Raw genomic sequence first — 21,036 nt, forward strand, 5'->3', positions numbered from 1 at the left:
AGAAGAGGTGGATCTGTTGCCTACGAAGAAAAATGATTTTGAATGGCAAACAATTATCTATTGTTAATCACTATCTCAGACTAGTGTTTTTCCATGATAAACAAGAGTCATCCGAAGATGACAAATCCCCCCGGCCCATACAAATATGAAAGAGCAAATCATCTGACAGTTACTTAAAGTTGAACTTAATATTTTTAGACAAATTCCAACATGTTTCCATGGAAACCAAGAAAAATAGATTTGACAAAAATCTGTAAATAGCAAAAGGCACCACTTTAGGTTCTGTTTGATATATCTGCCAAGTTTTGTTGAAAGATATTAAACGGTTTTCGAGATGTGCTCCGGAAACAAAGCACACCACTCCCTTTTAAGAACAGTCTAAAACGTTTCCATGGCAACCAAGAAAAATAAAAATGAAAAAAATATGTAAATAGTAAAAGGCACCACTTTAGGTTCTGTTTGATATATCTGCAAAGTTTTGTTAAAAACATAGAACCGTTTTCGAGTTATGCTCCGGAAACAAAATGATTACGGATGGACGGACAGACAGACGGGCAAGGCGTCGACTATATCCCCCCGCATTCATGCTAAGAAGGCTCTTATCAAATTTATGTCAGTTTCCCAGAATTTTGGAATTTTAACCCGGAAAATATGTTTCATATTGTTTGATTCACAAATCCAACAGATTGTGCTTCATAGAAGAATATGTCTGTTATGTCACCCGGCTGTAGAAGATAAAATTCACATTATACTGATTTAAGAAAACAATACATGCCAAATAATTACAGTGGAAACCTGGTAAGTAAAATTTCAAGGGACTCGCCAAAATTGTTTACTTATCAGGTATTTTACTTATCCAAACTTATAAAAAACCAGCAAATGACAACCATATGCATGTATATGTATGCATATGTAACAATGAACCACTTATCAGGGTTGGCAGTGTATTGACAACTGCTTGACGCCAGCGAGCTGTAAGTAGGATGTTTGTTTGACTGGAGACTGACATGACTACCCCTCATGTCGGATTATGTGGTGATCGCTAATTTAGTTATCAAGTATCGTTTGTTAAGTAATTTACTTCCAGGGACAGTGAGAAGACGTTTAGTTAAGCGGTATTGTTTACTTATCCGAGTTTAGTTAACCGGACTGTATAGTGATAACTTATGAAGAAATTTGCCCGGGACCAAAGAAAAGTGTTTACTTATCAGGTCTGTTTAGTTAAGCGGTCTTTACTTAGGCGGTTTCCACTGTATCTGTAAAAATATCCTTCAAGTGACTTTGTTTCCATTCTATTCTCCAGAAATGAAAATGTAATATGTAATCTAGGGCTTTATGTAAAACATGCTGTTATGCTTAAAAGCAATCTCTTATCTGAACTGTAATTTATTTCATGAAATGTCTGTAACATGTGCTGCTTCTTTGACTTTGACTACTACCATACCTGATTAGCGACATTCTGAGTCTTATTTTTCCCTGACCAAACCCCTAAATTTCCCTGACTTAAACCCCAAATTCCCTGACTATTCCCTGACTTTTGAAAACATATCAAAATTCCCTGACTTTTCCCTGACCTGTGGGAGCCCTGTTTTAAGGAAGTGTAAAGGATTGATACATGGGAAGTCAGATTTTAGTGGGAGTTTTGTTTTTACTTGTGATTGCTGGCTGGTTTGTCACCATGGATTTACAGAAAAGTGCAGATTTTGGTGAAAGTTTGGGTTATATGGGAAAGGATTTACAGTTGTTTGTGAAAGAACAGATTGACATACAGCTAGCTAAAGAGCAGGCGGAACGAGAAAGAGAGGAGAGAGCGAATGTAAGGGAAGCTAAAAAGTTTGAGCAAGAGTTGGAGAAGGCTAAGTTGGACAGAGAGAGAAAGAAAAGGCTGGAGCGTCTATTTCAAACTGTACAACTGGTGTGGTCATGAATGACTACTCTTGGAACCGAAGTGTAAACTCAGGGTCTGAGCTACACCATGTAGTTTCTCTGTGAATGCAGGGGCTTGGGCTTGCTTCTGGTTTCACTATGCTAAACTGGATTCATTTATTATTTGGAATTACATGTAATTTCCAAGGTATTGCGTGCTACAAGTGCATTTGATGTCATTTTTAAAAAGACCTGATGTCATAGAAATTGTTCAGTTATCTTGTTTCAAGGAATCTCCCACCTAACAATTGGCAGTTTGGCATTGCAGCTGCATCACCTAAGTGAATATGTGCTGAAGGAAAAGTGTTTTAAAATACACATTATAGACATGGTACAATGGAGAAATGTATATTTTCCAAATGTATGGTAAGCTTGTGTTGTTCACATGAAGGTCACAGAGGACATGGTGACACTACCTAGAAACACAACATCTACTTCAAACTTCATTTCCTTGGGAAAACTTCATTATTCTGCCTAAGATTCCTCCATCCATATAGAGAGATAATTGTTTCAGCTATCTAGTTGTGAGTTATCAGAGTGAAGAGCTTGCTAGGTAATCAGAGTCAAGAGCTACTGAGATAGTTGGAATCCATGTAATTAATCATCACTATATGATAGACTTACTATATGGTAATACTATCCATTTCCTAATGAAGAATAGCTTTGATTGAAAATAAGTTGATATAATAATAATAATAATAATAATAAGCTGTGGCAAGATAATGTTAAAGTGAGGCAGTGACTTGATGCATAGAGATATATCTACATTGTAAATATTATATAACATTGTAAATGTACATACTGAACAAACCAATTTGGAATCATTACTATTTAGGGGTATATTTTCTATGTAAGGAATGAGCTCACAATTTCACAGAAATATCCCCTTAACATTTATTACCCTCACTTCTTGTACAGCAAACATAAAATTCACCTTTCTTTGTTGAGATCATAGTTGCGCCTCCGGAATGTGGCGATAACAGACTGAATCTCTTTGGAGAAGTGCTCATGTGCAGCTGCCATCTGCTGAGCAAACTCTGCAACTGCAATACAACAAACAAAAGAAAGTCAGCTAAACATTTCATCAGAAAACTACTTACTCTAATATTCCAGCACCCAAATGCTCAAAAGTTCCATCTGTGTAGCTGATTACCAATTGTCTGTCCACTCACTCTACCTGAAGATGTGTGAGACTCATCTCCAATTGGACAGGCCCTTGGACCCCGGTTTGGTAACACACTTGTCATGATGAAGGGTCTTGTGTGCTAGGTTGCCCCATGTTGACCAGATTGATGCGTATCATCAACATTATTTGTCTGGTGATATCGTGACTGTAATCTGCTAATTACTGATGGTGGAATGTTAAGAGCTTGTGCCACAATGCTCTGTCTTGTTCCAACTTCAGTCGAGCCAACTGCACATAGCTGTTCCTGATGTCACAGACACTTCATGTAAAAAATGTCTGAGTCTGAGTTTAAAATAATGTCAGAACAACTTTTGCTCTGGTTTTTATCACTGAAATGTACAGCAACACACTGACATGTACAGCAACACACTGACATGTACAGCAACACATTGACATGTACAGCAACACACTGACATGTACAGCAACACACTGACATGTACAGCAACACACTGACATGTACAGCAACACACTGACATGTTTGAATTCTACCATGACCATAATTCATGTGCACATTATGAAAAAAACTTGCACAAAGCATGTTTGCACATAATTCATAACACATTGTAAATGGAATCCTAATTTTCTAAAGTCACATACAGTCATACAACTTGGATGCCAAATAACATCACCCTAAAATGGAATATCTCATATTTTGAAAAGAAATCCAGCTAAATACCCACACAGTTTAAGGTTACATAGACTCCCCTCTACAGTACAGTTATGTTTTGCTACCCACACCCACACAGTTTAAGGTTACATAGACTCTCCCTCTACAGTTTTATGTTTTGCTACCCATTACCCACACAGTTTAAGGTTACATAGACTTCCTCCTCTACAGTTTTATGTTTTGTTACCCATTACCCACACAGTTTAAGGTTACATAGACTCAGGTACAGTTTTATGTTTTGGTTACCCATTACCCACACAGTTTAAGGTTACATAGACTCCCCTCTACAGTTTTATGTTTTGTTACCCATTACCCACACAGTTTAAGGTTACATAGACTCCTCCCTACAGTTTTATGTTTTTACCCATTACCCACACAGTTTAAGGTTACATAGACTCCCCACTACAGTTTTATGTTTTACCCATTACCCACACAGTTTAAGGTTACATAGACTCCCTCTCTACAGTTTTATGTTTTGCTACCCATTACCCACACAGTTTAAGGTTACATAGACTTCCTCTCTACAGTTTTATGTTTTGCTACCCATTACCCACACAGTTTAAGGTTACATAGACTCCTCCCTCTACAGTTTTATGTTTTGCTACCCATTACCCACACAGTTTAAGGTTACATAGACTCCCCCTCTACAGTTTTATGTTTTGTTACCCATTACCCACACAGTTTAAGGTTACATAGACTCCCTCTACAGTTTTATGTTTTGGTTACCCATTACCCACACAGTTTAAGGTTACATAGACTCCCTCCCTCTACAGTTTTATGTTTTGCTACCCATTACCCACACAGTTTAAGGTTACATAGACTCCTCCTCTACAGTTTTATGTTTTGTTACCCATTACCCACACAGTTTAAGGTTACATAGACTCCCCCTCTACAGTTTTATGTTTTGGTTACCCATTACCCACACAGTTTAAGGTTACATAGACTCTACAGTTTTATGTTTTGTTACCCATTACCCACACAGTTTAAGGTTACATAGACTCCCCCTCTACAGTTTTATGTTTTGTTACCCATTACCCACACAGTTTAAGGTTACATAGACTCCCCCTCTACAGTTTTATGTTTTGGTTACCCATTACCCACACAGTTTAAGGTTACATAGACTCTACAGTTTTATGTTTTGTTACCCATTACCCACACAGTTTAAGGTTACATAGACTACAGTTTTATGTTTTGTTACCCATTACCCTCCTCTACAGTTTTATGTTTTGTTACCCATTACCCACACAGTTTAAGGTTACATAGACTCCTCCTCTACAGTTTTATGTTTTGGTTACCCATTACCCATTACCCACACACAGTTTAAGGTTACATAGACCCCACAGTTTACATAGTAGACTTATGTTTTGGTTTTGTTACCCATTACCCACACAGTTTAAGGTTACATAGACTCCCCCTCTACAGTTTTATGTTTTGTTACCCATTACCCACACAGTTTAAGGTTACATAGACTCCTCCTCTACAGTTTTATGTTTTGTTACCCATTACCCACACAGTTTAAGGTTACATAGACTCCCCCCTCTACAGTTTTATGTTTTGTTACCCATTACCCACACAGTTTAAGGTTACATAGACTCCCCCTCTACAGTGTTATGTTTTGGTTACCCATTACCCACACAGTTTAAGGTTACATAGACTCCTCTACAGTTTTATGTTTTGTTACCCATTACCCACACAGTTTAAGGTTACATAGACTCCCCCTCTACAGTTTTATGTTTTGCTACCCATTACCCACACAGTTTAAGGTTACATAGACTCCCTCTACAGTTTTATGTTTTTGTTTTACCCATTACCCACACAGTTTAAGGTTACATAGACTCCCCTCTACAGTTTTATGTTTTGTTACCCATTACCCACACAGTTTAAGGTTACATAGACTCCCCCTCTACAGTTTTATGTTTTGTTACCCATTACCCACACAGTTTAAGGTTACATAGACTCCCCCCTCTACAGTTTTATGTTTTGGTTACCCATTACCCACACAGTTTAAGGTTACATAGACTCCCCCCTCTACAGTTTTATGTTTTGATTACCCACACAGTTTAAGGTTACATAGACTCCCTCCTCTACAGTTTTATGTTTTGGTTACCCATTACCCACACAGTTTAAGGTTACATAGACTCCCCCCTCTACAGTTTTATGTTTTGGTTACCCATTACCCACACAGTTTAAGGTTACATAGACTCCCCCCTCTACAGTTTTATGTTTTGTTACCCATTACCCACACAGTTTAAGGTTACATAGACTCCCCCCTCTACAGTTTTATGTTTTGGTTACCCATTACCCACACAGTTTAAGGTTACATAGACTCCCTCCTCTACAGTTTTATGTTTTGGTTACCCATTACCCACACAGTTTAAGGTTACATAGACTCCCCCCTCTACAGTTTTATGTTTTGGTTACCCATTACCCACACAGTTTAAGGTTACATAGACTCCCCCCTCTACAGTTTTATGTTTTGTTTGTTACCCATTACCCACACACACAGGTTACATAGACTCTTTACAGACTTTACAGTTTTATGTTTTTGTTACCCATTACCCACACAGTTTAAGGTTACATAGACTCCCCCTCTACAGTTTTATGTTTTGTTACCCATTACCCACACAGTTTAAGGTTACATAGACTCCCCTCTACAGTTTTATGTTTTGGTTACCCATTACCCACACAGTTTAAGGTTACATAGACTCCCCTCTACAGTTTTATGTTTTGTTACCCATTACCCACACAGTTTAAGGTTACATAGACTCCCCCCTCTACAGTTTTATGTTTTGATTACCCACACAGTTTAAGGTTACATAGACTCCCTCCTCTACAGTTTTATGTTTTGGTTACCCATTACCCACACAGTTTAAGGTTACATAGACTCCCCCCTCTACAGTTTTATGTTTTGGTTACCCATTACCCACACAGTTTAAGGTTACATAGACTCCCCTCTACAGTTTTATGTTTTGCTACCCATTACCCACACAGTTTAAGGTTACATAGACTCCCCTCTACAGTTTTATGTTTTGTTACCCATTACCCACACAGTTTAAGGTTACATAGACTCCCCTCTACAGTTTTATGTTTTGTTACCCATTACCCACACAGTTTAAGGTTACATAGACTCCCCCTCTACAGTTTTATGTTTTTGTTACCCATTACCCACACAGTTTAAGGTTACATAGACTCCTCCTCTACAGTTTATGTTTTGTTACCCATTACCCACACAGTTTAAGGTTACATAGACTACCCTCTACAGTTTAAGGTTACATTTATGTTTTGCTACCCATTACCCACACAGTTTAAGGTTACATAGACTCCCCCCTCTACAGTTTTATGTTTTGGTTACCCATTACCCACACAGTTTAAGGTTACATAGACTCCCTCCTCTACAGTTTTATGTTTTGGTTACCCATTACCCACACAGTTTAAGGTTACATAGACTCCCTCTCTACAGTTTTATGTTTTGGTTACCCATTACCCACACAGTTTAAGGTTACATAGACTCCCCCCTCTACAGTTTTATGTTTTGTTACCCATTACCCACACAGTTTAAGGTTACATAGACTCCCCCTCTACAGTTTTATGTTTTGGTTACCCATTACCCACACAGTTTAAGGTTACATAGACTCCCCCCTCTACAGTTTTATGTTTTGTTACCCATTACCCACACAGTTTAAGGTTACATAGACTACCCATTACCCTTTTTATGTTTTGTTTAAGGTTTACCCATTACCCACACAGTTTAAGGTTACATAGACTCCCCCTCTACAGTTTTATGTTTTGTTACCCATTACCCACACAGTTTAAGGTTACATAGACTCCCCCTCTACAGTTTTATGTTTTGGTTACCCATTACCCACACAGTTTAAGGTTACATAGACTCCTCTACAGTTTTATGTTTTGTTACCCATTACCCACACAGTTTAAGGTTACATAGACTCCCCTCTACCTCTACAGTTACCCATTACCCACACAGTTTAAGGTTACATAGACTCCTTCTACAGTTTTGTTTTGTTTTTACCCATTACCCACACAGTTTAAGGTTACATAGACTCCCCCCTCTACAGTTTTATGTTTTGATTACCCACACAGTTTAAGGTTACATAGACTCCCCCCTCTACAGTTTTATGTTTTGGTTACCCATTACCCACACAGTTTAAGGTTACATAGACTCCCCCCTCTACAGTTTTATGTTTTGGTTACCCATTACCCAAACTAAGGAAGCCATAGTAAACAGTTTAAGGTTAGGTTCTTGATTACCATGTGACATGCAGTCAAATTACATTATCTCTACTGTGAACATGTTTACTGCTAACCTTACATACATTGTGTACTTCTTGTAATTCTATCATGGACCTAAAATGTTTACATAAGTTATGTAATGCTTGAAACTATAATAACCATTAGAAACTCGTAGTTATTCATTAAACATATGAATTAATACATAAATTATCAAAATAAAATATCATTGCAATGTTTTAAATATTAAACCACACATACATTGTCACATGAACCAAACCTCCCAATAGTTGAACTGAAACTCTGTTAAATCTACCGGTAAATGCCATGTAAGCTTTGACTTAATTTGTGGTGTCTAAGCATCAACGTAAACAAACTTTAATCCCCATAATCCAACCATGAAAACCTTATTCCAAAATAACATGTTTGACAGCACTTAAATACCTCGGTATTCATCTAGACTTCATCCTAGTTACCTGGGGCCAACTAAAACAAAAGATGTCCAACTCCACCTGGCTCGTATCAAAGGGTACACAACGTGAAGTTCCAAATAGTTCAAAACGTTATAATAACATTCACTTTAATGTTAATCCTTGATATTATTGGTCCACACATCCTAAGCTTGTTGTGATTTGTCAACAAATTGCTCATAATCTTTTGATCAAACACTCAACTACAAAAACACCAAACGGACAAATGCACATACTGCAATGACACAGACATGCAGAACACGTCCTACTACACTGCGTACACAACCAACAACACAGAATGATGCTCCAGAGTTCACAAGTCACTAACATTAACCTAAAACACTCCAAAGCCCACTAAATAACACCCAAACCTTCAAAGCCTTAGGTATGTTTCTACTCAAAACTGGTCATATTATAATGCCATGTAGCCAACTAGAACAATAAACCAAAAAAAACAAACAACCAAAACAACCCCTAACCACCTAACCTGAACAAAAAACAAACAAAACCCCATAAAAACAAACAAAACAAATACCAACCGAAGCACCCCATAGTTCAGCACCAACTATCACTTCCTGCAAATCTAAAAATTCATACAAATTTGATCATACAACCCTATCGCCCCCTTCAGATTGTCATATCTTTCAGTCAGAACACCCATCTTCCGATCAAGCACTAAATGGCCTGGCAGGCCATTGTTTAAAATATGCATTATGATGGAAAGAGCAAACAAAATCTCCAAATCATCATCATCATGATGCATCCACAGATTTGCTCTTATCTTCCTGGGGACATTTATACCAGTCAGATCATTAATAGTTTGCATGTTTTAAGTACAATACTTTCGATGCATACAAGCTTCACATGGATGAGAGCCACAAACATGCAGCATAGAGTTCCTTTGACTACCCTGACCTGTGTTAGATCACAGCCAGTATTCCTACAATTTGATAAACATAACTAGAAAATAGTCTTCAGATTTGAACAGATTTCCATTTCACTGTAAAGAAGATTTGGTCCCATGTGTATACACGTTTTACCACCCACATTTGTTTGTGTCCAGGTACTACATCAAAACTTAGTCTTGGTCTTCAGTAACCCATACTTGTCGTAAGAGGTGACTAACGGGATCAGGTGGTCAGGCTCGCTGACCTGGTTGACATGTCATTGTATCCCAATTGCGCAGATCAATGCTCATGCCGTTGATCACTGGATTGTCTGGTCCAGACTCAATTAATTACAGACCGCGGTCATATATAGCTGGAATATTGCGGTGTAAAACAACAAGCCAAACCATACAGAAACTTTCACACACGCTTTATCTTGCTCAATATGTGAAAATTCTTATATGACATTTTCAGTATTCAAACCTAAACTGGACACGAAAACCTTTGCCATTATTTGTAAATGCATCTCTGACGTTGACTTAACTCAAACATTGTAAGGATTTCTCCTGGAGAGAGACACTTCTGGTTTCTGTTTGGGGCTCTGTTTTCTACCTGCTTAATACATTTCTACAGTTTTGGGTTACATACGCCCACAGACATGTATCATCATCATTACGATGCACCCACGTGGAGACATGTTGCTCTGAGATAAGATTCATTGATGTGCCCCTCCCAGTCTGTCACATCTCTCCCTAGATTATGATGTGCATACCTACCAATGACATGGAGGTGGAAGCAGGACCCCCTAAGGGTCAGGGTGAGGCTACTGTACATGACCTTCACAGAGCTAGTCAACATCAGACCTGTCTGTGTGGTCTTGGATCCTGACTTTGACTGCAAGAATTCAACCTATTGCCATTTGTGTAACAGTTGTGAGATGACCCTGAGATTGTGTTGACAATTGGCAGCCTGTTGCATCTGACTACTGGATTCTCGATGGATCAAACTGGGTACAAACAACTCTTCAGCACTTGCATCCTACCCTACAGATTGTCAGTTTCATTGGCAGGGGCCAAGTTGGTGGCTGCAAATGTGACCATCAAGATGTTACAAGAGAAGGGGCCAATTCAAGCACTAGCCAACTTGGAAACCAGCATAGATTCCCTAATAGATTACTAAAGAAGAATATGTCAGATACAGGTATGATCATCAATCTAAAACTCCTCAACAAATTCTACCAAGTATGTCTGCCTTGGTTCCAAATGGAACTGTTTTCTGGAAGAGACTGGTCTTGACCAGCAGGAAGCTCGTCTCCATACTATGTCTGAGTGACCAATATCTAATGCTGCTTCCTGGATGAAAGAATGTTCCTCAGCTGTGACAAATTCTTGACATTCATACCATGTACTTATTCGACAGCCTGCCATGTATTGCTGCTGTGATTTGAAACCTAATTATGTATGCTTCCGTATGTTGGTAATCATTCATTGATCTTGTGTGGTTAACTAATGTACTTCTCTACATACTGGTTGCTGGCTTAACCTTGGCATTTCAAACCAGCCAGGACTCAGCTCATGACAACATGTGTGTATCAGTCTAGCCTGGACATGGCACAAGGAGGACTTTTACAACAGTAGACAGTGGTTTCATGAAATGGCTGCTATGACAGACCTCTCGATGATGCCAATTCCAGTTTCCCACTTCAACAACTGCATCTGACACAGAATACTAGCTATATATAGAATGTTACTGAATACTGAAAAGGTCCCTGAAGTTTCGCTAAGCCATTTGTATTGACACAGGCTTTGTTTGACAAAAAGACTTTTTCTTCAACAACTAATGACATAAAGTACATAAAATACATGTGTAGATCACTTCTAAGCTGTTCTATAATCTTTCATTTCTACCATGACATCATGATGTTGATCACTGGATTGTCTGGTCCAGACACAACTATTTACAGACTGCCACCATATAGCTGGAATATTGCTGAGTGCGGCATAAACCTAAACTCACTCACTTTACCATGACAGTTCATGCGTATTAATAACGAATAATGATCTTCTGTGCTTAAAGTAAGTAAGTGACAGTTGACAATATATAACTCCAAGGAATATAGAAATTTGAAAAACTATATTTTATACAGCATGTAGCTCTTGTGTCAGCTCTGGGTGCTTGGTTTCAAAATATATGCAACAAATCACGTGAAGAAGCTATATGGCCTTCTGATCTACCCATTTCCATGAAGAGACACTACAAAACACACATGTTGACCATGCATAAATAAAACACTAAGGAAATAAAGGAAGTGTAGGATAACGACGCAGACAAATCGATCCTCATGACCATGGGTACATCAAAACATGTCATTAACTAGTTAGAAATGTCAGAAGCTGAACCATTATCTCAGGTCAGTACATTTATGAGTGAACAGTGACAGTTAAGAAATGTCCTCATCTGATGGCCTATCAGGACGAGGTGACGGGTGTACTGCTCTAAACCATTTGCTGTTGACAAGGTGATCAACTGCTCTAACCATCTGCTGTAGCTCAGTCACTATCAGACGAGGTGATGGTGTACTGCTCTAACCATCTGATGTTAGACAAGGTGATGGTGCACTGCTCTAACCATCTGCTGTAGCTCAGTCACTATCAGACGAGGTGATGGTGTACTGCTCTAACCATCTGATGTTAGACAAGGTGATGGTGCACTCCTCTAACGATCTGCTGTAGCTCAGTCACTATCAGACGAGGTGATGGTGTACTGCTCTAACCATCTGATGTAGCTCAGTCACTATCAGACGAGGTGATGGTGCACTGCTCTAACCATCTGATGTCACTGGCAGACATGGTGATGGTGCATTGTGCTCACCATCTGATGGATTCCAGTCACCACTGTCAGACATGGTAACGGTGCATTGAGCTCACCATCTGGTAAATCCCAGTCACTGTTAGACATGGAGACTGTGTATTGAGCTCACCATATGATGGATCCCAGTCACTGTCAGACATGGTGATGGTGCAATGGGCTCACCATCTGGTAAATCCCAGTCACTGTTAGACATGGAGACTGTGTATTGAGCTCACCATTTGATGGATCCCAGTCACTGTCAGACAAGGTGATGGTGCATTGAGCTCACCATCTGGTAAATCCCAGTCACTGTTAGACATGGAGACTGTGTATTGAGCTCACCATATGATGGATCCCAGTCACTGTCAGACATGGTGATGGTGCAATGGGCTCACCATCTGGTAAATCCCAGTCACTGTTAGACATGGAGACTGTGTATTGAGCTCACCATTTGATGGATCCCAGTCACTGTCAGACAAGGTGATGGTGCATTGCGTTCACCATCTGATGGATCCCAGTCACTGTCAGACATGGTGATGGTGCATTGAGCTCACCATCTGGTAAATCCCAGTCACTGTTAGACATGGAGACTGTGTATTTAGCTCACCATCTGATGGATCCCAGTCACTGTCAGACATGGTGATGGTGCATTGAGCTCACCATCTGGTAAATCCCAGTAACTGTTAGACATGGAGACTGTGTATTGAGCTCACCATCAGGTAAATCCCAGTCACTGTTAGACATGGAGACTGTGTATTGAGCTCACCATTTGATGGATCCCAGTCACTGTCAGACATGGTGATGGTGCATTGCTCACCATCTGGTAAATCCCAGTCACTGTTAGACATGGAGACTGGTGTGGATCCCAGTCACTGTCAGACATGGTGATGGTGCATTGAGCTCACCATCTGGTAAATCCCAGTCACTGTTAGACATGGAGACTGTGTATTGAGCTCACCATCTGATGGATCCCAGTCACTGGCAGACATGGTGATGGTGCATTGAGCTCACCATCTGGTAAATCCCAGTCACTGTTAGACATGGAGACTGTGTATTGAGCTCACCATCTGGTAAATCCCAGTCACTGTTAGACATGGAGACTGTGTATTGAACTCACCATCTGATGGATCCCAGTCACTGTCAGACATGGTGATGGTGCATTGAGCTCACCATCTGGTAAATCCCAGTCACTGTTAGACATGGAGACTATCAGACATGGTGATGTGCATTGAGCTCACCATCTGATGGATCCCAGTCACTGTCAGACATGGTGATGGTGCATTGAGCTCACCATCTGATGGATCCCAGTCACTGTCAGACATGGTGATGGTGCATTGGGCTCACCATCTGATGGATCCCAGTCACTGTCAGACATGGTGATGGTGCATTGAGCTCACCATCTGATGGATCCCAGTCACTGTCAGACATGGTGATGGTGCATTGTAGCTCTCACCATCTGATGCATTGTGCTCACCATCTGATGGATCCCAGTCAGACATGGTGATGGTGCATTGGGCTCACCATCTGATGCTCCCAGTCACTGTCAGACAAGGTGATGTGCATCCAGCTCACCATCTGATGGATCCAGTTCACTGTCAGACATGGTGATAGTGCATTGGGCTCACCATCTGATGGATCCCAGTCACTATCAGACATGGTGATGGTGCATTGAGCTCACCATCTGGTAAATCCCAGTCACTGTTAGACATGGAGACTGTGTATTGAACTCACCATTTGATGGATCCCAGTCACTGTCAGACATGGTGATGGTGCATTGAGCTCACCATCTGGTAAATCAAGTCACTGTTAGACATGGAGACTGTGTATTGAGCTCACCATCTGATGGATCCCAGTCACTGTCAGACATGGTGATGGTGCATTGAGCTCACCATCTGGTAAATCCCAGTCACTGTTAGACATGGAGACTGTGTATTGAGCTCACCATCTGGTAAATCCCAGTCACTGTTAGACATGGAGACTGTGTATTGAACTCACCATTTGATGGATCCCAGTCACTGTCAGACATGGTGATGGTGCATTGAGCTCACCATCTGGTAAATCACTGTTAGACATGGAGACTGTGTATTGAGCTCACCATCTGATGGATCCCAGTCACTGTCAGACATGGTGATGGTGCATTGAGCTCACCATCTGGTAAATCCCAGTCACTGTTAGACATGGAGACTGTGTATTGAGCTCACCATCTGGTAAATCCCAGTCACTGTTAGACATGGAGACTGTGTATTGAACTCACCATTTGATGGATCCCAGTCACTGTCAGACATGGTGATGGTGCATTGAGCTCACCATCTGGTAAATCAAGTCACTGTTAGACATGGAGACTGTGTATTGAGCTCACCATCTGATGGATCCCAGTCACTCTCAGACATGGTGATGGTGCATTGCGCTCACCATCTGATGGATCCCAGTCCCTGTCAGACAAGGTGATGGTGCACTGCGCTCACCATCTGATGGATCCCAGTCACTGTCAGACAAGGTGATGGTGCATTGAGCTCACCATCTGATGGATCCCAGTCACTGTCAGACATGGTGATGGTGCATTGGGCTCACCATCTGATGTAGCTCTGTCACAATCAGACATGGTGATGGTGCATTGCGCTCACCATCTGATGGATCCCAGTCACTGTCAGACATGGTGATGGTGCATTGTGCTTACCATTTGATGGATCCAAGTCACTGTCAGACAAGGTGATGGTGCATTGAGCTCACCATCCGGTAAATCCCAGTCACTCTCAGACATGGTGATGGTGCATTGCGCTCACCATCTGATGGATCCCAGTCACTGTCAGACATGGAGATGGTGCATTGCGCTCACCATCTGATGGATCCCAGTCACTGTCAGACAACGTGATGGTGCATTGCGCTCACCATCTGGTGGATCCCAGTCACTGTCAGACAAGGTGATGGTGCATTGGGCTCACCATCTGGTAAATCCCAGTCACTGTTAGACATGGAGACTGTGTATTGAGCTCACCATATGATGGATCCCAGTCACTGTCAGACATGGTGATGGTGCATTGAGCTCACCATCTGATGTCTCCCAGTCACTGTCAGACAAGGTGAGAGTGCATTGCGGTCACCATCTGATGGATCCCAGTCACTGTCAGACATGGTGATGGTGCATTGCGCTCACCATCTGATGGATCCCAGTCACTATCAGGCATGGTGATGGTGCATTGAGCTCACCATCTGGTAAATCCCAGTAACTGTTAGACATGGAGAATGTGTATTTAGCTCACCATCTGATGGATCCCAGTCACTGTCAGACATGGTGACGGTGCATTGAGCTCACCATCTGGTAAATCCCAGTCACTGTTAGACATGGAGACTGTGTATTGAGCTCACCATCTGGTAAATCCCAGTCACTGTTAGACATGGAGACTGTGTATTGAGCTCACCATTTGATGGATCCCAGTCACTGTCAGACATGGTGATGGTGCATTGTGCTCACCATCTGATGGATCCCAGTCACTGTCAGACATGGTGATGGTGCATTGGGCTCACCATCTGATGTAGCTCTGTCACAATCAGACATGGTGATGGTGCATTGCGCTCACCATCTGATGGATCCCAGTCACTGTCAGACATGGTGATGGTGCATTGTGCTTACCATTTGATGGATCCCAGTCACTGTCAGACAAGGTGATGGTGCATTGAGCTCACCATCCGGTAAATCCCGGTAAATGTATTGTGGTGCATTGCGCTCACCATCTGATGGATCCCAGTCACTGTTAGACATGGAGATGGTGCATTGCGCTCACCATCTGATGGATCCCAGTCACTGTCAGACATGGTGATGGTGCATTGTGCTCACCATCGGGTGGATCCCAGTCACTGTGAGACATGGTGATGGTGCATTGAGCTCACCATCTGGTAAATCCCAGTCACTGTTAGACATGGAGACTGTGTATTGAGCTCACCATTTGATGGATCCCAGTCACTGTCAGACATGGTGATGGTGCATTGTGCTCACTATCTGGTGGATCCCAGTCACTGTGAGACATGGTGATGGTGCATTGAGCTCACCATCTGGTAAATCCCAGTCACTGTTAGACATGGAGACTGTGTATTGAGCTCACCATTTGATGGATCCCAGTCACTGTCAGACATGGTGATGGTGCATTGAGCTCACCATCTGGTAAATCCCAGTCACTGTTAGACATGGAGAATGTGTATTTAGCTATTCCATGAACTATCACCTTGTCTGACAGTGACTGGGATCCATCAAATGGTGAGCTCAATGCACGTCTCCATGTCTCCAGTCACTGGGATCCACAGATGGTCTCGTCACCAGTGACACTGTCCAGACATGAGCCCATGTATCTCATCACCATGTCTGATCAGGATGGCAGTCATCACCAATGTCGCTGATGACACATTATCAGATGGTGCATTGGAGCTCACCATCTGATGTACGGTGATCACTGGAGACATGGATGATGGTGCATTCGCTCACCATCACCATCTGACAGTGACTGGGATCCATCATGATGGTGCATTGAGCTCACCATCTGGTAAATCCCAGTCACTGTTAGACATGGAGACTGTGTATTGAGCTCACCATGTGGTAAATACCAGTCACTGTTAGACATGGAGAGTGTGTATTGAGCTCACCATTTGATGGATCCCAGTCACTGTCAGACATGGTGATGGTGCATTGCTCGCACCATCTGATGGATCCCAGTCACTGTCACACATGGTGATGGTGCATTGGGCTCACCATCTGATGTAGCTCAGTCACTATCAGACATGGTGATGGTGCACTGCGCTCACCATCTGATGTAGCTCAGTCACTGTCAGACATGGTGATGGTGCATTGTGCTCACCATCTGGTGGATCCCAGTCACTGTCAGACATGGTGATGGTGCATTGAGCTCACCATCTGGTAAATCCCAGTCACTGTTAGACATGGAGACTGTGTATTGAGCTCACCATTTGATGGATCCCAGTCACTGTTAGACATGGTGATGGTGCATTGAGCTCACCATCTGGTAAATCCCAGTCACTGTTAGACATGGAGACTGTGTATTGAGCTCACCATCTGATGGATCCCAGTCACTGTCAGACATGGTGATGGTGCATTGAGCTCACCATCTGGTAAATCCCAGTCACTGTTAGACATGGAGACTGTGTATTGAGCTCACCATCTGATGGATCCCAGTCACTGTCAGACATGGTGATGGTGCATTGAGCTCACCATCTGGTAAATCCCAGTCACTGTTAGACATGGAGACTGTGTATTGAGCTCACCATTTGATGGATCCCAGTCACTGTCAGACATGGTGATGGTGCATTGAGCTCACCATCTGGTAAATCAAGTCACTGTTAGACATGGAGACTGTGTATTGAGCTCACCATCTGATGGATCTCAGTCACTATCAGACATGGTGATGGTGCATTGAGCTCACCATCTGGTAAATCCCAGTCACTGTCAGACATGGTGACGGTGCATTGGGCTCACCATCTGGTAAATCCCAGTCACTGTCAGACATGGAGACTGTGTATTGAGCTCACCATTTGATGGATCCCAGTCACTGTCAGACATGGTGATGGTGCATTGAGCTCACCATCTGGTAAATCCCAGTCACTGTTAGACATGGAGACTGTGTATTGAGCTCACCATGTGGTAAATACCAGTCACTGTTAGACATGGAGACTGTGTATTGAGCTCACCATTTGATGGATCCCAGTCACTGTCAGACATGGTGATGGTGCATTGGTGCATGGTGCTCACCATCTGGTGGATCCCAGTCACTGTCAGACATGGTGATGGTGCATTGAGCTCACCATCTGGTAAATCCCAGTCACTGTTAGACATGGAGACTGTGTATTGAGCTCACCATTTGATGGATCCCAGTCACTGTCAGACATGGTGATGGTGCATTGAGCTCACCATCTGGTAAATCCCAGTCACTGTTAGACATGGAGACTGTGTATTAAGCTCACCATCTGATGGATCCCAGTCACTGTCAGACATGGTGATGGTGCATTGAGCTCACCATCTGGTAAATCCCAGTCACTGTTAGACATGGAGACTGTGTATTGAGCTCACCATTTGATGGATCCCAGTCACTGTCAGACATGGTGATGGTGCATTGAGCTCACCATCTGGTAAATCCCAGTCACTGTTAGACATGGAGACTGTGTATTAAGCTCACCATCTGATGGATCCCAGTCACTGTCAGACATGGTGATGGTGCATTGAGCTCACCATCTGGTAAATCCCAGTCACTGTTAGACATGGAGACTGTTTATTGAGCTCACCATCTGATGGATCCCAGTCACTGTCAGACATGGTGATGGTGCATTGAGCTCACCATCTGATGGATCCCAGTCCCTGTCAGAGAAGGTGATGGTGCACTGAGCTCACCATCTGATGGATCCCAGTCACTGTCAGACAAGGTGATGGTGCATTGAGCTCACCATCTGATGGATCCCAGTCACTGTCAGACATGGTGATGGTGCATTGGGCTCACCATCTGATGTAGCTCAGTCACTATCAGACATGGTGATGGTGCATTGCGCTCACCATCTGATGGATCCCAGTCACTGTCAGACAAGGTGATGGTGCATTGAGCTCACCATCCGGTAAATCCCAGTCACTGTCAGACAAGGTGATGGTGATGGTGCATCCGGTAAATCCCAGTCACCGTCACCATCTGATGGATCCCAGTCACCACTCCCAGTCAGACAAGGTGATGGTGCATTGCGCGCACCATCTGATGGATCCCAGTCACTGTCAGACATGGTGATGGTGCATTGGGCTCACCAGCTGATGTTGCTCAGTCACTATCAGACATGGTGATGGTGCATTGGGCTCACCATCTGATGGATCCCAGTCACTGTCAGACATGGTGATGGTGCATTGGGTTCACCAGCTGATGTAGCTCAGTCACTATCAGACATGGTGATGGTGCATTGCGCTCACCATCTGATGGATCCCAGTCACTGTCAGACAAGGTGATGGTGCATTGAGCTCACCATCTGATGGATCCCAGTCACTGTCAGACATGGTGATGGTGCATTGGGCTCACCATCTGATGTAGCTCAGTCACTATCAGACATGGTGATAGTGCATTGTGCTCACCATCTGATGGATCCCAGTCACTGTCAGACATGGTGATGGTGCATTGGGCTCACCATCTGATGCCTCCCAGTCACTGTCAGACAAGGTGATGGTGCATTGCGCTCACCATCTGATGGATCCAGTTCACTGTCAGACATGGTGATAGTGCACTGCGCTCACCATCTGATGGATCCCAGTCACTATCAGACATGGTGATGGTGCATTGAGCTCACCATCTGGTAAATCCCAGTCACTGTTAGACATGGAGACTGTGTATTGAGCTCACCATTTGATGGATCCCAGTCACTATCAGACATGGTGATGGTGCATTGCGCTCACCATCTGGTGGATCCCAGTTACTGTCAGACATGGTGATGGTGCATTGAGCTCATCACCTGGTGGTCCTTCCACTGTACATGTAGCACTGCTACAAGCTGCATCTGTCCAAGAATTTCCACGTGTGGGCGTCATATAATCCAGACAGCCTAGCTGCAGGCCTCTGGTACAGGTGTATACAGTGTGTGGGCAGTCTGGCTTGACAGACGCTCAAAGAGGAAACTGATGAATTCTGCGTCTTAACTTTGATGTCAGTTCTTGCTTCTAATCAGTCTCTAGTGTGGCTCATGGCATTCAAAATGCAATGCTGTCATTACTAATACATGGAAATCCTATAGTGAGGTTATTTTCAGAGCAAATATCAGGAATTATGATGTCAAAGGTAACAGCCAGGGAAGACTTGTAGGGTAACTGTCTTACATAAAATGACACTAAACTAACTAAGTTCTCTTTTCTTAGAAGTTGTGATGGCAAGAATAATACTTTCTGGACCATAAGGTATCAAAATACTAATGATGTTAGTATATCACTTTGTTACAGCAGTGTTGCATTAAGGGTTTCGATGGGGTAGGTCAAATGGGGCACTAATGAGAAACCGCTTGACCACTACTATACAAAGCATTAATACCCTTGCTTTCATTAATTAGGACACATTTTGTTTCACCTTTGCCTGTCCTCAATATAAAGCATACATCACAATACAAAAATATATGGTTATCATTGTTCATACTTCTAAGATCACTACCTCAACAACATCATTGCCATAATCTTGTATTTTGGCAGTTATCACACAAGATATATCTTTCAGATTTTCAACAGCGGTCATCTATACTGTCAGCTGACAATAATTGTCCTGTAGATACTATTTTGACTTCATCCAGTGCTCTGTGAATGTGCATGGCCTGAAAACTTCTTTCCAGCTCTCAATCAATAATCTACATGCAGATAATCAGTAAGGACGATGAAATTACTCCTGATGTAATAGAGGCAGGATTCTGAGAATCACTAACAATGATAACCATTCTGAAATAATTCATGTGAATATCTAACCACTACCAGTTTTATTTAGAAGACATATGGAATAGTGTCTATGTCCCTGTACTCTTAGAGCTGCCAAATCGTTCTTGGCTACAAATTCTAAGATACTTCCTTAAAAGATCAAAGGTGCCGACGGTACTTTATCAGGAGATAAAGTTCACTTTCTCCATGACGTCACACTGTATTGATGTCACTATGCCATTCTCGTCTGCCCCCTCATTATCAAGCATACCCTTGGTAACTGACGTCACCATGCATGTAACTTATCATCATCTTCTACAGCTTGCTCCGTAGCAACCTTTTTCTTCGTTTGCAGTTGCTTCACTCGGCCAACATCACTGATG

At 42.3% G+C, this 21,036-nt stretch overlaps 1 protein-coding gene across 1 annotated transcript in view; it reads right to left on the reverse strand.

Annotated features, from left to right (window-relative positions):
• The window catches only part of LOC124256724, a 310,586-nt gene that overhangs the window by 206,092 nt on the left and 83,458 nt on the right, over positions 1–21,036 (reverse strand). Inside the window, 1 exon segment of the mRNA XM_046690688.1 lies at positions 2,861–2,969. Within this exon segment, the coding sequence (XP_046546644.1) occupies positions 2,861–2,969 (109 nt within the window).

Source organism: Haliotis rubra, unplaced genomic scaffold (genome assembly GCF_003918875.1).
Source record: "Haliotis rubra isolate DU_JTF1 unplaced genomic scaffold, ASM391887v1 Scf637, whole genome shotgun sequence".
NCBI classification, from domain to species: domain Eukaryota; kingdom Metazoa; phylum Mollusca; class Gastropoda; order Lepetellida; family Haliotidae; genus Haliotis; species Haliotis rubra.